This window comes from Genypterus blacodes, unplaced genomic scaffold (genome assembly GCF_046128005.1).
Source record: "Genypterus blacodes isolate CSIRO-AG114 ecotype Tasmania unplaced genomic scaffold, CSIRO-AGI_Gbla_v1 ptg000085l_1, whole genome shotgun sequence".
NCBI lineage: Eukaryota > Metazoa > Chordata > Actinopteri > Ophidiiformes > Ophidiidae > Genypterus > Genypterus blacodes.
In genome coordinates this window covers 1,661,303-1,688,181 of record NW_027466890.1, presented here as the reverse complement: position 1 = coordinate 1,688,181, position 26,879 = coordinate 1,661,303, and the positions used below count along the sequence as shown (strand labels likewise).

General features: G+C 47.5%; 1 protein-coding gene across 7 annotated transcripts; it reads left to right on the top strand.

Moving 5' to 3' along the window:
* Window positions 1-280: 280 nt before the first annotated feature.
* Window positions 281-26,685, top strand: cdk5rap2 (CDK5 regulatory subunit associated protein 2). 7 transcript variants are annotated; one of them, XM_076158650.1, is made up of 51 exons: window positions 281-463; window positions 2,868-2,923; window positions 4,776-4,837; window positions 5,812-5,922; window positions 6,332-6,408; window positions 6,603-6,726; window positions 6,856-7,028; window positions 7,133-7,280; window positions 7,368-7,421; window positions 9,449-9,568; window positions 9,648-9,767; window positions 9,909-10,001; window positions 10,088-10,306; window positions 10,394-10,564; window positions 10,656-10,766; window positions 10,863-11,000; window positions 11,104-11,283; window positions 11,372-11,566; window positions 11,768-11,947; window positions 12,834-12,963; window positions 13,058-13,197; window positions 13,292-13,408; window positions 13,543-13,686; window positions 13,790-13,902; window positions 14,051-14,190; window positions 15,261-15,401; window positions 15,528-15,637; window positions 15,737-15,868; window positions 16,408-16,497; window positions 16,606-16,769; window positions 16,897-17,155; window positions 17,257-18,688; window positions 18,877-18,984; window positions 19,342-19,490; window positions 19,586-19,950; window positions 20,044-20,276; window positions 20,380-20,431; window positions 21,167-21,339; window positions 22,029-22,403; window positions 22,488-22,613; window positions 22,718-22,834; window positions 23,023-23,212; window positions 23,448-23,572; window positions 23,816-24,019; window positions 24,116-24,205; window positions 24,319-24,584; window positions 24,673-24,816; window positions 24,909-25,047; window positions 25,138-25,184; window positions 25,304-25,358; window positions 26,165-26,685. In XM_076158650.1, the coding sequence occupies exons 1-51, from the start codon at window positions 408-410 to the stop codon at window positions 26,305-26,307; spliced, it is 8,601 nt and encodes a 2,866-aa protein (XP_076014765.1). In that variant the 5' UTR covers window positions 281-407; the 3' UTR covers window positions 26,308-26,685. The 7 variants fall into 7 exon arrangements, with proteins under 7 accessions (XP_076014765.1, XP_076014766.1, XP_076014764.1 ...); XM_076158651.1 differs by having other exon boundaries at window positions 16,405-16,497; window positions 22,721-22,834; XM_076158649.1 differs by having other exon boundaries at window positions 16,405-16,497.
* Window positions 26,686-26,879: the final 194 nt, after the last annotated feature.

The window sequence follows — 26,879 nt, the reverse complement described above, 5'->3', positions numbered from 1 at the left end:
AGCCAATCACTTTGTCCCAGTATCCACCCGGATTCATGCTGCATTCCCATGTACCTCGTAAATCCTGTGTCTCTACGTCCGAAACTGTTGAGCGAATAAGCAAAATTGTGACAAAAATCACTTCGCTGAGCATGAATATATTTAAGAACACATGTTTATCGTTATACATAATCAAGTCTATATTTGAATGTTATTAATAGAGGGAGTTTTGGTGAGTAAATCCCAAATTTTGTATAGCACGTGAAGGTAGCAGGAATCTTCAGCGTGCACAGTGGTGACGTTTACCATATCATGATGGCGGTAGCCAGGACTATTTTGAAATGCGTCCCGCTTTTTGAAGATTACATTGCGGTTATTTGTTAAAATGGCGGATTACTTTGACGAAAACACGGAATAGGTGAACCAGTATGATGGATTCCGTCCTAGGACAGGATCAGACGCTCCCCGTTGATATCAACGGAAGGTAAGATTACGAATGTTAGCTAGCGATCCAGTGTTAGCATAAAAGACGCTGCTATAGGATACGGTAACCCTGCGGAACCTGGTAATCCCTCTGCAGGCGGTACCGACTGTTTACTGGAACAACACAGCTTCACTCGCACATCACGATTTTATTCTTCATATTTAATTAGTTGTACCACAAGTAGCTACGTCAAATGTAAAGTTAGCTTTATAACTATAGAGAAAATAATGTTGTACTCTTTCTGGATAAAAAGTTTAACTAACCTACATGCTAGCTGTTTGTATTTACACGTTTTAGGCTTCACCACATTACAAAACTTAACTTGTTTATAACCGGATTCTAACGTGATGTACGTTACGCGAACAGTTTATCTAAGTATTTGTTATCTAATGTCTTAATTTGGTAGTACTGAGCTCCTTCACGAACACAGATTTATTTGAATAACACTGGTTACACTGACACAAAATGTCTTTGTGCATCACAGACAGACACATAAGGAAGTTTGACACGTTTGTATTAGTGTTTGTGTTGAAGGTTGGAGCTATACAATACAAACTAAATCAAAAGAAATACGAAAATTGGCAATATGTCTCAGATGTTTAGTGTCATGTCATGCATAACGCTTGTTAAAATCGCGAGTAATCACCTTTATGTTATTGTACAATGTCATGAATCTGATGTATGCAGGCTTCAGGGAGGGAAAGAAAGCGGAAATTATCAGAGGAAACTAGTTCTCAGCGGGGTTCAGACGCTGCAGCCACGTCTCTACGCTCTTACAAAACGTGGGGTTAAATCGTGATGTATTTGTTTTCTTCCTGTGTGCTGGACAGCAGAGAAGAGTGTGATTTGGTAGGTAAATTATGCATTAATAGCTCTGCTCAACAACAATGCTATAATTATAGATCGCGTCTCTTGTGTGTTTTTAGTTTGTAACGTCCCTTCGTTTCTTGTAAACACACACTCCCGACGTGACACAGTGTGCTGCGTGTGTATGTGTGCTTAAAATGGTTCATCCAGGTGGTAAGCGTGCCTTCGGTAATCCAAGATGTTAGCTGATATGTGCGGTTTGAATTACTAATTTCTGTAATTTTGAAACCCGATTCACTGCAGATATAAGGACATATGCCTCTGTATCCTCGTTTAAACTGTTCTTTATACTTGATGGTTTTCTGGCAGCTGATCACAGGGGAGGGGGGGAAGTCGCTGTTTACAACCTCATACATTGTTTCCACTGTGTGCTCGTGTAGTTTTCACTTTTAACTTCGTTTTTAATCTCGTCTGGTCTTTTTGTAGAGGTTTAATTTGGGCAGTTGCAGATGTTTGGACGCGTTTATGTTCGAGGCTTTTAGACGATATAACTCGTGTTTGAGATGCTTCCTGTCTGTATACAGGAAGAAGCTGCCAGGCATGTGAAACCTCAGTAATGCAATGATTCAGTCCATACATATGATATATAAACCACCAGAATTCTGCAGAATTACTACGTTTCTTCTTCTTCTTCTTGTATATCATTTTATCAGTAGAAGTATTTGATCATTTCCCATTGTGTCATATTTTGATGTTAGTTCTTCCATGTCTTTACGGTTGCATAAAGGTTGTTGTTGCAGCAGACAAATGCAACTCGAGTGATATTCATACCAAACGATCAAATTACGGTCACCTTGAACACAAATAGTTCTTCTTCAGGTTCACAAAATCTGTTGTAGCTGATTACTCACAGGGATCAAAGTCATTGCCACACAGTTTCCCTTTTAAAAGCAGATGGATTTGCTGGTTCACGGTTAAAGAACCAACATGATAAGATGCGATAATGATGGTGATTAGTGTGCCCACGTTTTGTGGCTCTGCACTAAGTGTGACTGTGGTCCAGATGTGTATTGCTGATGTTTGGTGCATTGTATCATCTCGCTGAGTGACGCCAGTGTTCCTGTCGTTGTGTGATGCTTGACTGATCACAGTGACAGTAGGCTACTTGTCTACCAATGAAAGCCTTCTCCGTCTACCCATTTGTTTTTCTCCCCTCTTGCCTGGTTGAACATGAGAGCTAGGCTGTCACTGGCACATGGTCACACACACGCACACGCACACACACACACACAAAGAGGGGAGGCAGTGTCAGAGTGGATGTAGATGAAGCAGAGAGTAATTCTTGAGCTATTTATGGAGCGTCCCAAGGGCTCAGGGGAACTGGCCAATGTGAGTATTGCGTAAACATCACAGATTTGTGTTATTTGAAGAAAAACAAAAATCAGCTGCATGTTTGTGTATAAGGGTAGTGGCTCAGCTGGAATCCTGTTTTTAAAATTGTCTGGTTTTGAATCTGATGAAAATGTGACAATGTTCCAATAACAGTGGTCCATAGGAACTGGGCGGCATTTCTAACGGAATATTTTTTTGTTCCCAGCTGCAGACTGCCAGACTCCATAGATGTGGGAGACTTTTCCTCAGGCAGCATGACAGGTACAGTGAGGCTTTCCTGTGTTCTTTCTCTCCGTCTCTCTGTCTTTTTAGGTTTCACTCCCCTGTGTGTTAATTAATACTGCTGTCGAATCGTTGCCGTGACCTCCTGTAGTTTCTCTTAAGCGGTGCTGAGGGACTGACAGGGCGATGTTAACCAGCCAAACTCTCTTCTTATTTACTCTCAAGCTCTTGTTGTGGGCCAATAACATACTAAGGTTGAGGCTAATAATATGTGTATGTCACTTAACAACTGCTTATTGATCCAAGGTCAACAGCTTTGTCTGTCTGGGTGTCACGTGTGGACTAATGCAAGGACAGGACCATTTCAAGTAAAGAAAACTGTTGTCAAACAAACATAATAGATAGATAGAATCTTTATTGGGTCAAATCACACATGCGAACACGTCACCATGCAAACTAGGCAATCTGAAATGTGTCTTGCATGCCCCTTTTACACACACATGCATGCTTTTACAGAGTCAGGTCAGCGCAGGTATTTTAAGGAGTCTAGTATCTGTGCTTGTTGTGTGAAGTTAAAATGGTGTTATCAGCCAAACAATGCCTCTTTTTGAATTTTTGGGAAGTGGCAGACATCAAAAAAGAACATGACCGGGTGACCTCAGCTTTCTGGCTTTTGTAAGTGGCTACAGTAATATTAATTGTGTCCATACGTTACTGTATTTGGTCACAGACTCGGCTCTTGTCTTGTTACTGTGGATGCTGGTCGTCTTCTAATTCGTCCTTAAAGATGGTTTCAAGCCCTCTGTCACCAGTTGTCTCACACACACACACCCACCCTCATTTTCTCTTAGGGAATTGGCACTGGCATCAAAACGTAACTGCCTAGAGTGAAACTTCCCACAGCTGTGTTTCCTTTTGTCCCTTTCTGTGGAACTGCTCAGAAACTGATGCAAAGCTCTGCCACTGTTTGTTTCCAGCATCTGGGCCCTTATTTACCTGGTTAATGGTGCAGCCTGCAGCTCAACCCCTGTGTTGCATCTCTTTGGTTTCCTTGCTTTCCAGAGAAGTGTATTCTGACAGCAGGTTATAAAATGTGAGGTAATCCATGATTTCCTCAGTGCGTACATACTGGGAAGTGTCTGTTCCTAACTGGGACAGCTGCTGTGTTGCCTAGTGACCCCCGGGCTGTCCAAGGGCGGAGAGAGAAAAGAATACAATAAATCTCTACAAAGATGATCTCAGCCCTTCAACCATGACTTAATGTCCGATTACATCACTGAAGTCAGTCGCCATGAGAGCAGAAACGATTAAATTAGGCAGAGGGTGGAAATAACCCAAATTATTCCTTAATTATAGGAATCACCTCAAACCGTGGGATCTTCTTCATTCCCATCCATGGCAGCCGCATAATCTTGCGTCCTGCTGCTGCGTCAGGGGCTGACATGCTCATGGCTTCTCCACAAATACAGATTATTGTTACACTGACGAAAGCAATGAGGACTGAAACCACATCTGTCTGATTTAGGACTGACATGTGACCAAACAAGCAGCTGTTGGCGCGGTGGTGAGAGGTGAAGGGGCTTTAACTGTCACACAGTCAAACCAGAAATGCCGAGCTGATGTTGCGAAATGGGCTGTTGACTAACGCGGCTTGTTATATGATCAGCTGCCGGCCCGCTTTCAACCGGTTGAAACAGGGCAGCTCTCCAAATGTTCTCTCACTCTGATTCCTCTGAAGTGGAAAAAATATGATTGTTCTCTCTTTCTCTGATATGTAGATACTGAGGTTCATTCCTGAGTGTATATGTAAGCAGAGACGACACAGCGCAGTCGTGACCCAGCAGAGCAGAAATAACTCTGTCTTGTTTTCCATGTTCTTGCTCTTTTACAGCTCCATCCTTCTCAGAGAAGATGTCCCCCATTAAAGCGCTCACCATGAAGGACTATGAGAATGTAAGTGATTTTCATTGGGTGACGTGTAACGGCAGAGGATTGCAGTAGGCGGAGAAGTGCTGATATGCGCTTGATTCATGCGAAGAGGGACTTCAGTATTCTTTGATCACATTTCAGACGATGAACATCAGAATAGCTTTTATGGCCAATTAAGTTTACACTTGAAAGGGATTTTGTCTGGTTATTGGTGCGATAAACATATAAAAACAACAACTGTGCAGAAGAAATTAAATTAAATTAAAAACACACGAAAATCAACTCTCAAACTCTTACATCTCCCCACCGCACAAAACCCTGAACACAATTTATTAAACCTCCTTCTCTGTCTGGCTAAATCAGGCTGTAGTGACCATTTATGGAGATTGAATGTGTGTGCGCAGCGGGACGATGGAGGTGGGTTGAAGCCTACATTTCAGCATTTCATCGGAATGCATCCTCCGACGTTTGGCTGCGGCTAACTGGCTGGCTCTGTGATTAGAGGTTGACAGAGTGGTCCAAACTCCTACCCCCACACATCCTCCCCCCTTTTTTTGGACAGTCTCCCCCTCAACCCCCATTACCAGATGTATGCCGCTCTGAGCCTGGAGCACAATGATGCACAGTCTACTTCACACACACACACACACACACACACACACACACACACACACACACACACACACACACACACACACACACACACACACACACACACACACACACACACACACACACACACACACAGGATTGAGTGTGTGCCCTCAGATGCAGACATACGAGCATGAAGGCCTCCCTTCATTTTAACAATAACCATACACATCCAGCTTTCATACCGCCATGTTAACATTCCCTCCCATTTTTCTCCAGGGATATAATGCTTAACGTTTGTTATTCTTTGACCTGATTTGTCTGCCCTTGCCTTTTTTTTTCTCATGTCCAAAGTCATAAGTCAAAATGACGTGCCGTGCGTTTTCCTCCTTTTGTTCCATTTGCAGCAAATCACAGCTCTGAAGAAAGAGAACTTTAACCTGAAGCTGCGGATTTACTTCATGGAGGAGCGCATGCAGCAGAAATGCGACGACTCCACAGAGGACGTATTCAAAACGGTGTGTTGTATTCTGTTAATATGCAAAAAGGTGGTTGGGTCTCTCTGGCTTTGTCTTGTGTTTTTGTGTGTGCGCCCCTGGTGGCCCACATGTGACTCAGTGTTTCCTGCTGAGACTGAATGCGATCACCAGCCCTGCCAACAGCTGGCCTTTGTTCTACCACATTGGTGTTGGTATAACCAGCTTCTTGTATTTTTTGGGATTGAGACCTGGATTCTCCTCGTCTTTTTACACTATATGTGAGAAATGGGGTGTCATGAAAGAATTTTATCTGTATGTACACATTATAAAAAGAAATCATACTTGGCCATATCAGGAGTGGGGCTGTCATGAAGAGAAACATATTTTTGCAAGAGCTCCAAAACTCCAAACTGTGTGCATTAATGGCTTGAATGTTGTCTGTGCATAGAACATTGAGCTGAAGGTGGAGTTGGAGTCCATGAAGCGAGAGATGGCTGAGAAACAGGAGCTGCTTGTGTCGGCATCGTAAGTACACAACTGTGAAATAAAGCTATTGAAGACAATTGTTTTAACATTCACAATATTTAGTTCAACCTCTCAAATAGAATCAAATTGTTTTTGGGATTTGGACCGAAGCAAGAGCCTCAGAAGGCGGTAAAATGTTGTTTGTTGGCAATGTGTGAGGGCATCGACTCATTCTTGCCTGTGTTTATTTGAAGGAAAGCCCTGGAGAGTCTAGCAGGCCGGGAATCTGGAGAACCTCAGCGTGTGAGGGAGCAAGCTCAGAGGGAGATGGATGCACTGAGAGATGCATTTAACAAGAGGCTAGCTGAGCTCCAACAGGTTCATATTAAAGCCTTCAAGAGCTACTACAAATTCATTTAGATTTATTACCATACTACCTGATCTGGGCTGTATTCATTAATTCCTGCTTTGGGACTTTCCTCATTTCGTCTTTGTGCCTTCAATCAGTGTCTGCAAACATCTGAGGAGGAGGTTGAGAAGATGGCAGCCATTGCTGAGCAGCAGAAGCTGAAGAATATTGCCATGGAGAAGCAGCTCCAAGCCCTGGGTCTGTCCAGCGCCCTTCACCCCATCCCGAGCCAGGTCCACGACCTGCAGCAGGCCCTGCAGGAGAAAGACGGGTAGGACCTCTGGAAATACACGTTGATTAGATATAGGTGCATGTTAACCTTTATTTGTTTTTGTTCAGCTTTAAAGTGCTTCCATTCCTTTTTCGTCACACCAGCATCATCGAGCAGCTCAAGATCACTTTACAAAACCAGGAAGCTGCAGTCCATCAGAAGAACAACGCAGACCCGGTAGCAGATGCACCATCCGCCGACTCTGTGCGACAGCTGTCTGCTCTCATCGCCAAGAAAGATCAGGAACTTGAGGTATGACCTTTTCTTTGCCAGTCGTCTTCCAGAAACAATTCCAAACTGATTTCATCTATCAAATGACCTTCATTGTTTTTGTTCTAGATACTCAGGGCTGATTTACATCAAGAGAAGGACAAAGCCCAGCAAAGCAACCAGGTCTGTGATTTGTTTTTCTTGGTCACAATTTTTCAATCAATCGTCACAACATTTGCCACCATGCGCTCTTAGAATCTGCTTTTGTGGCTCCGTTCCACTCATCAATGTTTTCTTGACACTTCTGTCTTCTCAACCAGGAGATTCTTTATGTCATTTGTTGTTATGTCACTGTTCTCAGTTATAGTCTTGGTTCAGGCCATAAGCGTTTAGGTCACCCAAGCACAAACACTCACACACCAACAGAAGCACACAGGCTATGTTCTTTGTTGTGCTGCTGAAAGCGTCATGCTGTCTCTCAGATGATGTGTGTTGCTCTCCTTGAGGTTATGTGCTTTGGCATGTTTTAGTGACTGGGATTTTTTTGTTTTGGTTGCTTTGTTATATAAAGCTTGGGTTTTTCCGGTTTGGCTTGTCTTTTCTTACATCGTTTACATCATTACTTGCACTTGGCACGTGACTCGGAGTGACCTCCCCATCTCAGCTAGTAGCATTGCAGGTTATGTGCTGATGATTTCAGCAGGGGATACTACAGTTTGGCAATATGTGTGCAAAGATTGTATTAACTCACAGAAGCTCCAGCACAACCACATCATAACCCAGTGACCTGAATTGAGCAGTGATCAGAAAGTCTACTGCGTATAATTTTGCCTGCTGCACACAAGGACAGCAAGGTAGACTAGTGCCTTGCATTTCACCAGCAAACACATTGGTCCAGTCGACTGAGTAGACTGGTGTTTACCCAAGCTCTCATAACCAACCTTTTGTACCACTGGGCTATGCAAATAAAATTGACTTGACTAAACCATCTAGTCAGACTCTCTGTACTGTAGTTAACTGGGATCTGACCGGTGTCACATCAGAGCTTATTTTCTCCATGAGTTTTCCATGCAACCACCACAGCACTGCTGAGAACGATGGCTAAGGTGTGTTACTGTTATGATCTGCTCGTTTGCTGTTGGGGAGGGGAGCAAACCAAGGACTTCATAGTATATCATAGTGTTGTTTAGAAGAGTGACAGACCCACAGAGATGATCGACCATAAGCCACGTGTTTGAGTCAAGGCCTCGTCTTAAAGGCAACTGAGGGTTCAGATGTGCAGGGTTCTAAACAAGCCAGTGACTCCTGTGGCTATACAGTTACGTGTACCACAAGGAAAGCTGAATTAGCTGAGATGGAGGAAAATGAACCTAACCTTAGGTAATTTCAGGATATTGCAGTCACATAGAAGCAGCCTGCACTCTCTACATGTTCAGTGCAAAACACTATTATTGCAAGCTGTAGATACACAACCCGTTTTCAGCAGGTTGGTTATGGGAGCCAAATGGATAGACAGCAATCACCTCAGTCAGTTCCCAAGGCCAACCTGTTGTTTGTCAGCTGAGCTGCATGGCCACATAGAGCATGCGAGCATAATGCTCTGTCGGCACTGCAGTATTGTCTAAGATGGGGAAGTCATTCAGGGACGTGCCACTCTGACTTACTGTCACACAGATAAGTGCAGTTCAGGGAAAACTCCCGAGAGGAATTTCCTGAGGCTCCCCTCCCCAAACAAACAGATCACGACAGTAACGCTCATACTGTCTGACTGAACGGTGAACTTTGTCCAGGGACAGGACACTGATGAGCACAGAGCAACAAAGACGGAAACAACATTGGTTTAAGAATTAAAACACAGAATCTCAAACATTCACGCTGATGTATTTATCTCAGGGAGCCACTCAGATTTGTTTTTCATTTGTTTAGTGTTCCTTATTGTTTCAACAAACCTCACAGAGGTAGTTAAAGGTTTAAACTACCAAGCACAAACAAATAGAGAAAGAGTCTACTCCTGACCTTGCAGAGGAATTTGATGATGAGTGTCAGATTGACGTGTCAGATTTGAGGAAGAGTGCTCTACAGGACAAACCACTTAACCGGCACTGGTAATGTGCAGTGACAAATAGCAGCCTTGTCACTTAATTTACCCACAGATATTAATATGATTTTCACTTCTGTGTTTTTGTGTGTTCTGTGAATTTGCCTTGAAGCCAGGTGAGGTTCAGCGATTGGAGTCCAATAATAAACTGCTGACTGAAGAGCTCACCCTGGTAAAGACAACCAATGCGAACCTGTCAAAAACACTGGATGAAGCCCAGAATCAGAACAAGGTATACGGATGGAGACAAATGTTGTCACTGTGATCAGTCGGACTGTGAGGTTAAGATAAAGATAAACTATATTTAACAGCACCTGTCTGGGAAACTGGAGGTGAACGAGCAAGAACTCGACTCTGAGAAGAAAAATGCTCTGAAGCGAGATAAAATGATCCAGGGGCTCACTCAGGTCCTTAGGGAAAAGGAAAAAGAGGTGAGATCAATGCAGCATGTCACCATAGTTTCACTCATTTTTGACTGTAGAACAATTGAAACCACAACAACACTGGATTTAGATTTGTGATTAACAGTTACCCCTCGTTGTTTCCTGTTCCTGTCCTAATGCTGTGGCCAGATTACGGAGCTGTGTCATGAGATTGAGGACAGAGATGAGGCTTTGGCCAAGGCCAGAGATGCAGCACACAAAGCCCAACTAAAGAAATATCAGGCAGGTCACCTTCTCCCTGCTGATCGCTCTGTATCCTAGACATTACCATTTGGTTGCCATTAACATTGTTGCGTCTTTCTCCACAGGGGGCGGAGGAACACCAGAATCTGTTGATGGCCAAACAAACAGAGCTGGCCCAACTCCAGGGGGAGCACCACACCAAAGTGTTGGAAGCCCAGAAGTTGCAGCGTTCCCTGGGCAGGAAGGAGCAGGAGCTGGCAGACGTGCAGCAGGCAAAGAAGCAGCTGGAGGCTGAACTTGACGATCTGCAACAGCAAAAGACAAAGGGCGACAAAGCACAGAATGTAAGACAGTGCTGCAGTTGTCGGGTTCCAGCGAAAACAGGTTTGGTGGAAAGATAGTCATTCTGAATCTATTTGTTCCCCCTCCAGGATCTCCAAAATCAGCTGAAGAAGCTGAGTGCAGAGATCGGGGCCAGGGAGTGCGCCCTGGAGCAGCAGTACCAGGAGATGCTGGACCAAACTAACAGGAAATTACAGGCCCTTGAGGTCACCATCACACGGCTCACCTCCAGCCTGGCTGATAAAGAGCAGCAACTGCAGGTAAATGATGCAGACTGATTTAAATCTTGAGTAACCCTCAAGATAAGACATAAAAAAAAAGTTTAAAACTGTTTCTCTATGTGTACCTCAGGAGTACATGAACATGTTCAGAGACTTTGAACACAGCAGAAGCCCTGGAGGAAGCGACATCATGCTGACCAAGCTGCGAGAGAGGCTGAAAGAGAAGGAGAAGGCTCTGGAGGTCTGCTCAATGTCTGCTTCACTTCTGTAGAATCTTGTCATCGAGACCATGCCCATCGTTTTCTGATTCTGCCATTTTGTCATTTCCCACTTGCAGCAAGCACTGGATGAGAAGTTTGCCGCGATTGAGGAGAAAGACAATGAGATCCACCAGCTGCAGCTGTGTCTAAGGGAGAAAGAGCGTGATCTTGAGAGACTCCACAACCTGCTCGCTCACAACGAGGAAACCATCAACGTGAGTTGCAGCCGTTAGCTAGCGTTAGCGTTAAGCTAAGTCGAGATCACAAATTAGTCTTTTCGGTCTGTGTTACTTCTCTGCTGCTCTTCTCTCCTTCCAGAGCTTTGACAGCCTGATTAAGGAGAAGGATGTAGAGCTACAGCACCTTGCCAACACACTGAAGAACCTCCAGAGATCCAAGCAAGATGTGGAGGAGAACCTGAGCAGATCGCTGAGGGAGAAGGACGCTATCATCAGCCAGTTGCAGCTCTCCCTGCAGGGCAAGACCAAGGACATGGAGGTTAGACGCTAACTGTGTTTACTCTATATATGTCGCTGAAGTAAGCTTTGATGTGTCTCACTTCCTCGCCCTCTTCTCTTTTTTTCAGCAAATGGCCGACGCAATGCTGAGCCAGTCGCAGAGCTGCACGCACGACCTCGCTGAGCAGATGGGCCAGAGGTTAAAGGTCACAGAGGCTATGTTAGCTGAGGCAGTGAAGGCCAGGGAACGGCTGGTTGCTGACAACGAAAGCGCTGTGGAGGGACTTCTGGCTACTATTAGCAGCAAGGACCAACTCCTCAAGGTCAGCCTTAATTATAGTCACAATAATAAGGTTTTAATGATCCCTATGGGGAAGCTGGGTCATTATAGCAGGGCCTTATTAATTCCACATTTTCCGCAAATGCATTAACAGAATATATACAGACATAGCATTTGCGTTGAATTTAAATGACAGGAAAATCCCTTTTCCAACTTTACCTAATTATTAACCCCGTCTTTCCAGGAGTCTGCTGAACACTACAACCACCTGCTGTCTAAACACACTCAAGAGATCCAGGAGCTGAGGAAGCAGCTGTGTGACAGACAGCACCTACTTGCCTCCGCTGAGAAGCACCACTGTGCCACCTCGGCCCAGGAGAGCAATCTAGACACCGCAGAGCTGCGAGCCCTGCTGGCTGAAAATGTAAGATCCTCCGGGACTCAGTCACCCACCGGGAAAATACACAAGATGTACAACGCTGAGAAGCTTTGTACAAGAAAATCAAAGCTACCGGGGAACATACGAATAACCTTTTCCTTCGTTTTGTCTTTAAATGACTTGAAGGTCAATGTGAGGTAGGGCTGTACCTAACGATCTTTTTTTTTTAAATGATTAATCTACAGATAATTTTTTTCGATTAGATGATTCATCCACAGATCGTGTTTTATTACACAATTAATATAACAAGCAATTCTCCCAAAATAAATATCAACCATGTTAATATTTCAATATTTTCTTCAATCATCTTTAAGCAAATGTAACAAAACATGCACTGCATTATTCCACAACAAATAATAGCCTGGTTTTAGCTTATAATCTGCGTTGTACAACTATATTGCTTATTCAATTCAAGTAAAAGTGATCTAGTGCAATCTGCAGTTTGCAATCCTTCGAGAAAAATTCATTAGGCAATGTAATTTTCAAGTCACTTTCAGAAACAATAACTACAACCTCAAGTTTAGCAGTCCAACATAAAATCATCTTGCAGTAAAATTTGAGTAACACAAGAATAATGAAAACTTTGAAATTTAAATCAAATGTCAATTACATCACCCAAGCACATACACACACACACACACTCCCTCTCTATGTGTGTCTTGAGTTGTGAAGAAGAACATAATTCAGCATTCAGCTCACTCATACATGACTGTTTAGAGGAAGTTTGGAAGAGCTGCCACCTTACGTAATGGTTACGCGTCAACGCACATTTATGCAATTCAATGTATTTCCATAATTGATTGTGAGGCTTATGTACCTGTTGGATCTTTAGACGTGGCTGAAAGTGCTTTTTGCTTTTCAAATTTTGCAGAAGCGTCTGCTACATGCTCAACAGAGAGGTGAGTTTGTGTTTGAGACGAGCCAGCAAGAGGAGCCAGCTCGCGTGTGGGAGCTCAGGCAGACCATCAAGATCATGCAGGAGAAGCTGGAAGAAAGAGAAGGTGAGGCATTCAAAGGTCTTAACACCCCTGCATTGGGGAGTTTGAGAGTACCTGTTGGTCCCGTGTTTGATGTTTATTTGAATGTACTATGCAGCTGAGTTGTCCAGGAGGAACAGTGAAGAAGATGTGGAGAACATTCCTCTCCCCAAAAAAACAGTCGTCATCCTCAAGAAGGAGCTCGCACAGAAAACCGAGGCACTGAATAAAGCTTTGAAGAGGGAGAATGAACTTAAGGTTAGCAAATAAGAAAGGATTTTGTCCATTTGAAGTTTTTATACTTTTTTGTGTCATTTATAATATTCTTGCTTTTTTGTTTTTCTTTCTCCAGATTGCACTAACAGAGCTCCAGTCATTGTTAAACGATCTGGAAGCACACAGTGAAGGTCAGGCGGCCAATATCGAGTCCCTGACCGCCACTCTGACAACCAAGGATGAGATTATCGCTGTTAGTAGAACTGAATGCTTATCACACATTGAAACACACACACAGTTGCTTTGGATATTTGCTTTTTTGTCTGGCTGTGTTTGAACTTGATGACCTCTGCTGAAAGTAATTGAGTATATTATGTTCCTGAGCAGGTTCTTCATCAGCAGCTCAGGCAGAGAGGGGACAGTCGCACTGATCACACCAAGGATCAGGTCACCGTCGGGGGCATGGAGAGGTCGCCACCCAGCCTCCCTCAGAGGGAGAGGACCATGATCGGAGGCGACAGCCAGCTAAAAGTATACCACTAACTATTTTCTGCTGCCGAATGAAATATCACTCATCAAAACTCGATACAGTGATATCAAGGCCACTGCTTTGTCTGCTCTTCATCTTCATCAGGCTTTGCCAAACCTCACAGCCGTGCAGCAGGAGCGCGAGGCCATGAACAAAGCCCTGAGAACAGAACAGCAGCTCTACTCCAGCCTGGTCAAGACTGTCAAAGAGCAGGACAGGTAAAGAACTGGAAATAACACACAATTACTGCTAACAATTATCAAAGATAGAGTTTATTTTATCGGGCAGATTTTTTTTGAATTAGTCAATTTTGAAATGGAAGAACAGTAAACACGCCTTACTGTGTGTATCTGTGTGTGTTTGCAGTGCGCAGCGTCTCCACGCTCTGCAGCTGGAGCTGACAGCCGTGCAGCTCCTGAGGCAGCAGCTAGAGAAGAGCATCCAAACTAATGAGGAGCTAAGGGAGGCCATGGAGACGGAGCGGCACAGAGCCAAACTCAGAGAAGGTGCTGTGCAAACACACAAGACCAGACAAGTGCTTACACTTACACACATGCACAAACACACCCGTCTTTGTCGTCCACTGTGTTTACTCCAATGATCTGTCCTGATGACATGTTCTCCTCCCCCCACTGTACTGTACACAGCTGCTCTGTACGTCCTCACCTTCTCATCTGCATGTTTAAATCCTCCTGTTCTTCATCATCATGTATCTCTCACGCACACAGGTCTGCTTGTTATCCATACAAACAATTATTTGTCGACCTCATCGCTCCTCTTCCATGCTTTTCATTAATCTAACTCATCCAACCATCTGCCACCTCCATATTGTTTAATTGCACAAGTAGGTTGTCATATTTTATTGTTGAGGGAATTCAACATGCATATCAGGTAAAAAGTGAAAACCATTTCCCCGCGTATGTTTTCATCAGAATATATATTAGTTTATGACATCACACAGGAATGAGTTCATTGCTTAGAGCTGCACTTTGGTGTGGACAAACATGCACATGCCTCTGTGTTCAGCCTGTGTGTGTGCTATTCATAAGTGAGTCAGGTGTATAAATAGGTCATCTGTAAGTAAAGCCTGTGGCTCAGTCACAGCCAGTGCAAGAACGTGTGTGTAGATACTTACAAAGTACACACATGCAGCAGATCTGTGTGCATGAAGAACTCAGTTTATTTTACTGTCAGGTTTTGGGAACAAGCGGGCTTCAAGTTCCCCATTTCATGATTTGGTTAGGTGTGTGTGCGCGCAATAACATTTCTAAAGGTTTTTTTTCTTTAACATTACACTTATGATTTTCTCATGCACATACATGACATACATTGTTATTTGTTAAGTCACCTACACACACAGGTCCACTCATTGCTGTGTGTGTGTGTGTGTGTGTGTGTGTGTGTGTGTGTGTGTGTGTGTGTGTGTGTGTGTGTGTGTGTGTGTGTGTGTGTGTGTGTGTGTGTGTGTGTGTGTGTGTGTGTGTGTGTGTGTGTGTGTGTGTGTGTGTGTGTGTGTGTGTGTGTGTGTGTGTGTGTGTGTGTGTGTGTGTGTGTGTGTGTGTGTGTGTGTGTCCAGGTATGGATCTGGTTGATCCTAAAGAACTGGAGAGCATGAGGCATCAGCTTGAAGACGCTCAGCGCTGGAACACCTCCCTGCAGGCCCGACTGGGAGCCATCCAGAACCGCGGTGGAGGGGTGGGCGGAGCCGAAGACAGCGGTAAGGCCCAGATAACACGCTTCAGTTTACGTTTGTAAACGTGGTTCAGCCGGGTCTTTTAGCGATCAACAGTCTGTCTTCAGGGCCGGTCACCTGGGTGCTGACCTGGTGTTTTCTGTGCCGCAGGTGACACTTTGAGTTTCATTGGCGATCAGACGTCGTACATGAGCATCTGCGTGGGCGAAGGGCAGGAAGAGAGTTTGTCGCTGCTCTCTGCACCGGAGCTCAAGCAGAAGGTGTGTGGCTTTTTTTCCAAACCGGAGACAGGAAGGACAATTATATAGTAGAACTGGAGCGTATTTATTAACTTCACGTACTTGTTTTTCGGGCCTCAGGTGCTGGAGCTGCAGGACGGCGTCAGCAGACTGCAGGCGCTGAATGCAGAGCTGCAGAACAGGCTCCTGCTAGCGGAGAGGTCAGAGCACAAAGACGACCCAGTTCTGGCCAACACCAGCCCTTGGAAACAGGTAAGAAACTGCAAAATACCTCCGAATGATGTGATGTCAAGATGCAGCGACTAACTTTTGTTTCGTAAACGTACAATTAAAGAGACGCTTTCCTTTATTCATCTGGGACATTTTATATATGTCCATCTGTAGTAAGTTCTCTTTGAGTCATCACCTGACATCCACCTGTAGTAGTAACTTCAATCTAACCTCTGAACCTCCACCTCTGCTCTGTTTAGCTCGTTCTCTCTCTCTTACCAATGTCTCTTTCCTCTCGTGGTACTTTGTTCACTAACTAAGTGTATTTCTTGTCTGTAGTAGAAAATTCCCTCCTCTCCTTCACCTTTCCTAACCAGTCCCTGTTTTTATCTCTGTCTCCCATGAAACGGCCTCTCTCTCTCTCTCTCTCCTCCTCCTCCTCTCTTTCCATGCCACATTAGACACGTCACGCCATTCTGCTGTTGCTGTGCAGTGTGTTTTATGGATTCTGTTCCATCATTAAGTTTTCTTTTACCAAGCCATGTGTGTCATACTCGCCTCCCATCCCATTACTCTAGCAGCTAGACAAGACGCAGGAGACGAAGGCTATTAAGAGAGCGCAACACTCCGGTCAGGACAAAGAGAGCCAGACAGACAGCCAACTGGGACAGGTACCAAGTAGATCAGCTTTTGTAATTGGGGATTCGGAGCTTTGAAATACTACCAGACCTCATATTTTCTACTTAACTTTAACCCTATTTCCACATTTCCACTTGTAGATGGTTGATGGTAGCATATGCAGTGGCCAGACTAGAGAACACGCTCAGTCTGGCGGTGACGCCGTGGACATATGGGAGGCAGATTCTGGGGAGAAGATTGTAGACACCAAGACACTGAAATCTCTTCTAGCCGATTGCGGGGCCACGTCAGTCTCGCAACTTAAGTGAGTCAAACACACTTTTGGGTTCATTTCGTTCATTATCCAGAAGCTCTCTTTCATTCTGCTGGTCAAAGTTAAATGTCTCAGTGCCGCCTTCACTCACGATCAACGTTTCCCCCCCTCATGGCAGAGGGGAGCTCCTCAGGCTTCAGTCAGAGATGGCGGAGCTGCGGGGTCTCCTGAAAGAAGGACAGTCTGCTGAGGCCAAGGAGAAGGAAAGCAGGGACGCCTCAGGGGACAGCAGCGACGGACGTGAAGTGAGAAAGACGGAACAGAGGGCGGAGGTGATCGCCGAGCAAAGCGATGCTGCCTGCAACGAAAGGGAGAGCCAACTAAGTAAAGGTCATTCAACCAGCAGGAAAGCAAAGCAGCATCTCACGAGATACGAGGTAAGATTCACACCGTGGCAGAAGAAGAGAGACAGACGGCGATCCAGGTGACTTTGTGTGTGTGTGAAGGTGTGAATGACGCATCTTTGCCTCTATTGCAGGATGGCGTCAAATCCCGACTCCCCGTCCCCGTGAGGCTGACGAAGGAGGTGAGCAGCGGCTGGCGGACTGTTGTTCTCCAGTCACAACACGACTCCGACCTCCCGACGTCGCATGACTCGCTTCATTTGGCTATCGGCCCTGACCGCCATCCATCATCCACGGACTGCGATGGCCCCAGATCGCCTGACGACAGCGACTCCCCGGGTTCCACACTTGGTTACGCACCTTATAGCAGCAGCGCCGCGTCAGGATCTGATCAGAGACCCGACGCCGGACACACCCAGCACCAGGCGGACTCGAGTCTCTTCACGCAGTTGGAGCTCCTGCATCAGGAGTGCCAGGAGAAGGAAACCCTGATCAACAAGCTGAACGAGCAGCTGGCCGACTGGGAGGAGCTCCACGCGCAGCTCCAGGAGAAGGACCAGCTCAACCGCAAGTACGTGGAGGCCCTGCAAGCCGCCCAATCCACCATCGCTTACCTGACGGCCTGCAGTCTGGATAGCCAGGGCGGGATCGGGTCTAGCATGGGTTCTGGTTCGGCAGGGTCCGACGCCGCTCTCCACAGCCGATTCATGGACCTCCAGAAAGCATTGCAGGAGAAGGAGAAGCTCAACAGCCAGCTTATAGAGCTCCTGGGCATGGCTGACAAGGCCATCACCTTGCTAAGTTCCCCTCCAAGCGCCTCTGACAGCCTAGCACAAGTCAGTGATTTATGTCTGGACATCAGTGCTGCCTTACAACAGGTCACGCCATCTTCAATCTCACCAGCAGGTCCAGAGGGCTCCACCAATCTGCTGCATGGTCCCTCCTCTGGGCCTAAAGCAGCAGATTCGCACAGGAAAGAGGAAGTAGAGGAACGCCACGACAATCTGGGACTTTTTGCTAATATGTTAAGTCAGAAACAGACGATCGAAGTTCTGACTGACTGTCTGAGTGCAGCCGAGTCTGCGGCAGCCTCTCTGGCCGCTCACTGTACCTGTACCTTTACTCACAACGACTCATCGCAGACCAGCCCGGACCTGTGGGTGTGTTTAGACAGACTTCAGGGTGCTCTGGAGGCGAGGGCGGAGCTGGGAGGGCCGATGGAACCCAGCGGCCATCAGTCCGCCACCGCTGCAGCTGAAAGGAGGGGACAACAACAACAACCCCAGCAGGAGCTCCATTACAACCTGCGTCTCCTCTACGATGTCTTCGGCGAGCAGAGCCAAAGGGTTTCCGACCTCCAGGCCTCCCTGCGACAGGAAAGGGGCTGCGGGGAGGTGAGCGGAGGGTTGCTGCCGGGCGTACAGGTCCAGCTGGAGACTCTGCACAAAGCCCTGAGAGAGAAGAAGAGAGCGTGCAAAAGCCTGGAGGAGAAACTGGCCTCAGCGCAATCCATCATCACCGTGCAGAACTCAGCCAAGACTCCTCTCATGGAGGCGTCACTGAAAGGTAAAGCTCGCAAACCGGCTTCACTTTCAATCCAATCCAAATTTGCTTTGTTTTTGTTTTACAAAGTCGAAACTTGGAGTGACGACTGATTTAGCCGACACAGCAAAATCCCTCTTAAATGATCCATTTTGGACACAAGTCGATGTTCAATCACATTCTTCTCCTAACGTAACGCATATTGCCTCCAGCGCCGGCTCAGGAGCAGGATGACAAGGGCGTGCAGGTGGATTTGCAGGACCTGGGTTACGAAACCAGTGGCAAGAGTGAGAACGATAGAGAAGAGAGCAGTAGCACAGGTAGACGGGGACGCCCGGGCAGACGCTGCATGTCTGTCTGTCTCCTGAGGGGACACTAATCTCAAAACTGTTGGATGGATTCTCTCTCTTCTCTGTCTCTGCATGAGGAGCGAACGACACAGTCTCTCTCACTTTGTGTTCTCATAACCACACACACACTCTCTCTCTTCTGGTCTTAACCCGGGATTTGGTGGAACTCATTTTAACGGACGGCTATTTGGTTTCTTGCATGATGTCACTCTGTTTGGGAACGCTTTCCACTTTCTATTCCTCTCTTATCCTGCCGTAAATTCCAAGTTGGTTTCATCTGCTTGTCTCCTCCCTGTTTGACTGTCTCTGTGTCCGCTGTGTTGCCAGATCTGGAGGTTGGAGTCAAGCCCAGTCGCAGCGCATCAAGCCTGCCGTCCCTGCTTAAACAGGACCAGGCCACGTTCTCCTCCACTGAGAACCTGGACTCCACCTCTACCACCCCGTATCCCAGCTCTCCCGCTCTCAGCTCACCAAAGGTAAACGACACCGAGACTACGTTTCCTCCAGGCTACATAACTATTCACCAAGCGCTTGTACACCGTCCTAACCTCGTCTCGCATCTTGTCTCCAGGTGAGTCTGAAAAGCCTGCAGATGTACGAGGACTACGGCGTCTCGGAGGATCCTCACCAGCTCCGCTCCCAGGTCAGAGAGCTGAAGACACAACTGGAAAACCAGACCAGAGTCATCCTCCACATGCAAAGCACACTGCGCAGGAGCTCCCTGTCGAGCGACCTGCTCACCTGCACCTCGGACAACTCCGCACAAAAGGAGGAGCACGGACAAGGCAGGAGCCACAGGGCCGGGCAGCTCAGAGAGAAGAGGGAAGGCAACAGCCAGGCCGTGAAAGAGAAGAAGAGCCGAGCCAATGCAGAGACGGAGAAGATGAACCAAAGCGGCGAGCAGCTGCAGCACAGCCGCTCCGCCTCACCTGCCAGGTCCCAAATCCAATCAGAGTCTCACCTCTCCTTCGCCTCCTTTTTTGTTTGTAATCATTCCTAATCGTCCCTTCGTCCCCGTCCTCTCCTCAGGCTGGACTCGCTGGTGCAGTCTCAGGCCAGGGAGCTGTCGCAGCTCAGGCAGCAGATAAAGGAGAGCCGCGACCTGGGCGCGCTGCACCGCCGGCAGCTGGAGGAGCTGAGCGGGGCGTTGAAGGACTTGCTGCAGGCCGGCAGAGTCGACTTTTACACGGGGGAGGCGGTGAAAGAGCAGCTGGACAAGAGCCTGGGCATCCTGGACAGGGTGGAGGGACGGCTGGACAGAGGTACGGAAGCCGCCGACTGCATCCCAACATCATCATGTAGAACCTCAGTACTTATGGAAGCTTGATTGTAATTTGCTATTTTGTTGAACTCCTCTGTTGCTAGGCAATGCTCATCTGGACAGTGAGAGCACGGCTGCTCTGGAGCTCTCTGACCGGTACGTCTCAGCCTCACACAGGAAATCCCTGTTTATGGTCGTTAGTTAGTTGGTTTTGAGGATTGTTAGCTGAGCTGTTTTGATTTTGAAGACACCCCTCTCACCTCTAGTTCACCCTTTGACCTTTGACCCCGGGCTGTGGCTGGAAAAGCGTCCTGTTGTTTAACCTAGCTGATACTTTCTTCTGTGTCAATCAACACGTTAACGAGGTCATGGTTGTCTAGACGGGGGTGCCTGACAGGATATGAACACACACACGTTTACACAAAATGACCTCAATTGTAACACGGTACTGATCGGGTGTAGGCTCACTTATATCAGGCGTTGTTTCTCTGTGGCGGATGTGGAAAGTCTCGGCGAGCTTGGGCCAGGGAGCGCCGTAGAGCCGGACAGCCCAGTTCTGATCCAGCAGGAACTAGACGACCTGCGTGTGGAGCTGGAGGGCGAGAGAGAGCTGCTGCAGCGGCACGTCGGCCTCCTCGTCCAGCAAAACCTCAGCCTGGCCGAATGCACCCGGGAGCAGTTGGACCTGTGAGTGGACGTGCGACGCAGAGAGGCCGCCGGAAGCTTGCTGTGATCTCTGTCCTCTTTTCCAGCTGCGTGTTTCCACCTCGATCGTCCCTCAGATTAGCCTTTAGCTCCGTCCGTCCCTCTCGAGTGCTGCTCTTCTCGCTGTGTGGTTTGATCCATCGCAGTGAGTAGATACTGACGTGATAAACTCCTTCATTCTCGCAGGTTGTCCAAAGAGCTGCAGGAGAAGAACCGTCTCATCCAGAGCCTGCAGAGCCAGTTCAGAGGCCCGAGTCCCAGCAGCCACCACAGCTCCCAGTCCGACCTGTTCCACTCGGACAGAGCCACCGCCTCCTGCCACAGCAGCCTGGGAACACAAGGGGGCAGCGTACTTCACGGTATGAACGCATCACATCACATCACGCCAAAGAGGTTCCAGACGGTTTGAGCCGTCGGTTTTAAAAAGAATGGAGTCATAGTTCCTTTTTCCCTGGAATGAGTTTGAAAGCCAAATCCAATTATAGTATTCGGTGTCACAGACGACCGGACCAGCAAGTGACTGAACTCGGTGATCTTCATTAAATATTCATATTTTTCCCCTTTGCTCGCTCTGATGGAATGATATTGAGTTTGGCCGAGTCCTTGTCCTTGGGTCCGGTTAGCTTAGTGCCCTCTGGTAATGGCACTTCTTTTCCACTCAGCTGCATTCTGCTGCAGCCAGGCGTCCTGCGGGACAAAGCGCGGCGACCGAGGGCAGAGTGGGAGTCCCGTTTCAATCCGCCGCCACTTAAAGCTGCATTATTCAGTGGCCGGCTATCCGGTTCAATCTTCAAATTGCGTTTCCTTAGGAGAGACGAGAGGCAGGGAAGGCCCGGGACAAAGTTCTGTACATGGACACGTGAGAACCCAGAGGCCCGCAGACCTGAGGTCACATTTCCCAAAGTGCTACTACAGCACAAAGTAGAGTTAAGGTTATTTTAAGTGAAGGGAAAAACACAGTGAAGGCCAAAGTTGGACAAGTTGGACGTTTCTTTGCATTTTAGTGTTAATTTTCTCTAATGGCTGATGCCTCCCTGCTCATTTCCAGGCCAGCGGTATCCCACTGAGCATCCCGGAGTCCAGCAGCAAGTCCCTCCCCTAGGAGGAGCCGAGGGGGAAGGCGTGCCCGGCCAGAGGGACGCCGTCGGCAGACTGCAGGGCCTGCGGAGGGAGAACGGGCGACTGCAGGAGCAGCTGAGGGGCAGGGAGGAGCTCAACGCCACCTTACGTAGCGAGCTAGACCTGCACCGCTCCATCATGGCCCAGAGCAGCGCCCAGCAAGAGGAGCAGGAGCAGGAGCAGGAGCAAGGCCACGACCGGGACAGGGACGGCTCAGGGCCTCAGGCGGGAGGCTGGAAAGGAGAGGGCGACGTCGCCTCGCAGCAGGATGCGTCCGGAAAACAGACTCACGTGATGAATCAAGGTAAGGATGGAATATTACTATACTAATACTTCCAAGGCCTCATTGCTGTAAACACCTGAGAGAACTTGAACGTGTTCCTGTCAGACCTGCTGGTGGAGCACCTGCAGGAGATCCGAGCTTTGCGTCAGCGTCTGGAGGAAAGCATCCAAATCAACGACCGTCTCAGGGAGCAGCTGGAGAGGAGACTGGCTGAGGTGGAGAAGGACCCAGGTACACGTCGGACCTCTGTGTGGACAGAACAGCGTCTCCTATTCGCTTTACACTCTTCATTTAGTGACTGATAAGAGTGTGTGTGTGTGTGTGTCTGTGCACAGCAGCTACCAACATCTTCATAAACGGCAGCGAGGAGCACAGTCAGCTGGTCAATGAAATGCGCTTCCTCTGGGGACAGAACCAAGCGCTGAAGGAGCAGCTCAACCTGGGCTCCAGAGGTAAAGCGCTCTCACTCACTCACTCACACACACACACACACACACACACACACACACACACACACACACACACACACACACACACACACACACACACACACACGTTGAAGACACTTCAAACCCACACGCAGCCATTCTGTCACTGAAATGGCGTCTAACACTAAAGGAGAAACACTCGCTCCCCTCAGATAAGCAGAAAGAGAACGAGAAGCTGCGAGAGACGCTGGCCAGGCGCACGGCCAAGCTCGAGCAGAGCCGGACGGACTGCGACGCTCTGAGGCAGGAGAACGGCCGACTGCAGGAGCGGCTGGAGCGCAGCAGCCTGGAAAACACACAGCTGCAGGAGGCACTGCACTGCAACAGGGAGGAGCTGCACAGGTACACACACACACACACACACACACACACACACACACACACACACACACACACACACACACACACACACACACACACACACACACACATGCGCGTTCCTGCACTGTCCCAATGCAACGTGACACTACGACACAAACCCATCCTCCTCAATTCTCTCCCTTTCCTTCATAGTACAGAGTTTGAAGTATTTGTGAAACTCTTGAACCTTTTTAGAGAATCGTGTGTGTGTGCTTAGGTTGCAGTCGGAGGTGACGCTCCAGAGGCAGCAGCTGTCCGACTCCCAGCATCTCCTCCGGTCTCTGCGCGTCGAGCTGCAAGTCTACGAAAAAATCAAGACGGACGCTCGCACACACAACAACGGTACAGCGATGATGCAATGTTTGATTTGGTTTGAGTGCTAATTAGACAGATTGAGAGTGGAAGCTGTAAATCTGCACAGTTGTGTTTGAGATGGGGAGAAAAACTTGCGCAAAATGCTTTAGTTTACACTTCTTTCTGCAGAGTTTTGTTAATGTTTCAGCTGCTGAGTGAAAACACTGAGAAATGTACTTTGACATATTTCACCTGTTTGCTCATTCTGATGATTCTTCTCTACCCGTCCAGAATCCAACGAGGCGTCTCCTCCCGCCCCTCAGTCGGGCTCGGTGGACCTGAGCGAGCTGCTCTCTGAGATCAGACACCTGCGGCTGCAGCTGGAGAGAAGCATCCAGACCAACACGGCGCTGAGACAGAGGCTGGAGGAGCAGCTGCTCAGAGGACCCAACCGATCTGACACCATCAACATCAACTACCTGCGGTCTAGTCCAGGTAAACACACACACACAGCAACACTCATCGTCTGTACAAAGACACACACACATCTTTGGATCGGCTCATTCAGTCTTTGATCTGCTTGTGTCCCAGATGAGGGAGGCAGGTCACCGGGTCGCGAAGGATTCGACTCGGTCCGTCTGTCCTCTCAGCTGCACAACGAACACACCAGCATTCTCCACGGTAAAGGAGTCGGCGTGTAAAAGGCCAAAGATATCTATGAACAAACTGGTTCTCAAATGTACAGGAGGTGATTTAGTGTCATTAAACACACCATCATGCGTTTCTCTCTTCAGAAGAGAAGCGTCACGTTCAGCTGGAGGTAGACGGCGACTCCCTTTACAGCGGCAGCTCCAACGACAGCGTCTGGGGCGCTCCCTCTCGCCTCGTGCCGGGCCACCAGCTGTGGGCCAGTCGCAACGGCCGCCATATTTTGGGCTTGATCGAGGACTACAACGCCCTCCGCAAGCAGATCTCAGAGGGCCGCAGGCTGTCGCGCAGCATGGACTCGCAGCTGCAGGAGTGTGTGCACGCACTCAAACAGCAGGGCTCCAACAGCAAGGTAAAGAGGGGCGCCGTTCTCTTTAACGTGTACGGAAAATCTAACTTTTTGATCTGTTAAAACGAGGAACCGTTCTGCGTTTTTGAAGGTGGTTGAACAGCAGCATATGAAGAATCTGACCAGCAGCACCAACACCATGCAGCAAGTGCTGGAGGAGGCTGGAAGGCTGCTCAAGCTGGTGTGGAGGGTCTCTCTGCCGGCCGGAACCATCGCCGGAGACAACAACCAGCAGGTACAAAGAAGCCTCAAACACATGCAACGCACATTAACAGCATCTTAGGCTCTTAGGCTCAATTCTAATCGTCTCATCCTCCACACGTCAAGGACGAGCTGTTGAAAATCGAGATCGCCCGGCTGAAGAGCAGGTTGTCCCAGCAGGAGAGGATGCTGAGCGGAGCGGTGAAGAGGCTCCGCTCCACCAACCAGCTCAAAGAGGGAATGGAGAGAGTCATCATCGATCAGCGTGAGTTTCTCGCTTTAAAAGAGAAGGCGTTTGCATTCCGGTTTGTAAGCGGCGAGTGTGTGACGGTGTCTTTGTTTGTCTCCGATGTAGTGGCTCTAACACACGGAGTGCTAAAGAAAGCCAGGGGGAATTTAGAGGTAAGTTTACACACAAATAACAGTTACATACACAGTGGTTTGACTCGGCAGTTGTCACTTGTCCTTCAACGACTCTTCCTCTTCCTCTTCCTCTCATTCTCTGTGTGGGATCATGGTAGACAAATTACTGTACCCTCTTTGGGCTGAAAGGCCCGTCTGGAGGATCACATGAAGGTTAGTGGGGCTGAGGTGTAAAGTGCTTTAAAAGGGGACTTACGCTGACGTTTACTCATTAAATCCAATGAAGTGCCATGCGGAAGTCTGGGAAACTTTACAAGGCATCAAGGCATTACTTCCTGTTGGTGCTGAAGCCCCTCCTTGCTGAATCCAGTAAAAACAGGAAGCAAGCCTCGCAACGACAGGGAACATCAGTTTCCCCGATGACTGAATTTGAGGCGTACAAATCAGCGAATTCCTCTTTTAAAGCCGAGTGAAGTGCTGCATGAAAGTGGCGAGGGCTGTTGACTTGGTTTCAATTTCTTGCATGAAGCAGATACCAAAGTATCACGAGAGAGAAAGACGGCGGTTGAGCCGTTGTGCAATGCATGGCGAGTCGTGTACGTGACCCAGACATCTCGGCTTGTGACGATGTCAGACGCATGCGTGTGGAGGCGGCGCTGCACATGAGGTTCATCTCAGTGATCGGGGTGGAGCTCTCATTCTGCACCACTCTTATGACATCATAAGGGTTTGTTCATATTGGCGCTGAAAGCTGTAAAACTAAAGCCACTTTTGAACTATTAACCTCACAACTACTCAAGTGTCTTTAGTTGTGATGTAATATGGGTAAGGAAAGTGCTTTACTTACATGCAGAATAGATCTACCCATGACCAGCAAGATGCATTTAATGTGCAAGATCAATGGAGCTTCAAGCAGTTTGTTATTTTGAGTAAATGTTGCTCTTTTCCCCATTCCTGCATGCGTGTCTTTGTTTGGCGTCAGTGGCCTGGTGTCATAATTTTCCTTTTTCTTCTCACAGGAGGTTCCAGTCAATGGCCACTAGAGGGCAGCGCCGACCCTCAGCACGAACACTCACTCAGTCCAGTTTCCAGACAGAGCGACCAGCACTCTGACGCCTCTGAGGAGCGCACCAGCGACGCCTCGTCCCTCCGCGGCTACTAAACCTGCTGCCCAACACTGTCTATTGTAACGTAGCTGCCTGTTGCCGTTTCTTTCTGATCCCGTCCTGCTGGAAGACTGTCCGTCCGCTCTTTCTCCAGATACCAGAGCTTTGCACACGACCTGCTTATGACATTTATTTTGGGTACTAAAGTTGTAAAAGTTTTTTCTCCACAGAAAAGCCTCTGTAAATACAAATTGAAATGTTTTCCCTTATTCCTTTTTATATGATAGAATTATTTTACATGAAAATATTTTATTACTGGCTTGTTTTGTTTGTTTACCTTAATGTTTCCAGTTGTTTTAAATCGTTCAGGTCTTCTGCTTGTTCCAAGAATTATGTGCAAATGCAGTAAAGAAAACTCAAACTATGTATTCGAATTGTATTTCATTCTCCTTTAATCTCATCGCACACACACACCAATTAAATTCCAATTCAGAAATCGGGGTACAAAACTTGTTTTTATTAGCATATACATAAGTACAAATTTTGGCAGCTGCTTGAAAATGAATACATGAAGAAAATAGCCAAATTCACATCAAAGAACCTTTAAGAGTTAGAAAAGTTAAGCGTG

Coding starts and splice junctions, on each gene's coding strand:
- cdk5rap2 (XM_076158649.1), top strand. CDS start 408: ATGATGGATTCCGTCCTAGGACAGGATCAGACGCTCCCCGTTGATATC. Junction 15,638..15,736: donor CACCGGAGCTCAAGCAGAAG/GTGTGTGGCTTT, acceptor TTCGGGCCTCAG/GTGCTGGAGCTGCAGGACGG. Junction 22,614..22,717: donor TGAGGTGGAGAAGGACCCAG/GTACACGTCGGA, acceptor GTCTGTGCACAG/CAGCTACCAACATCTTCATA.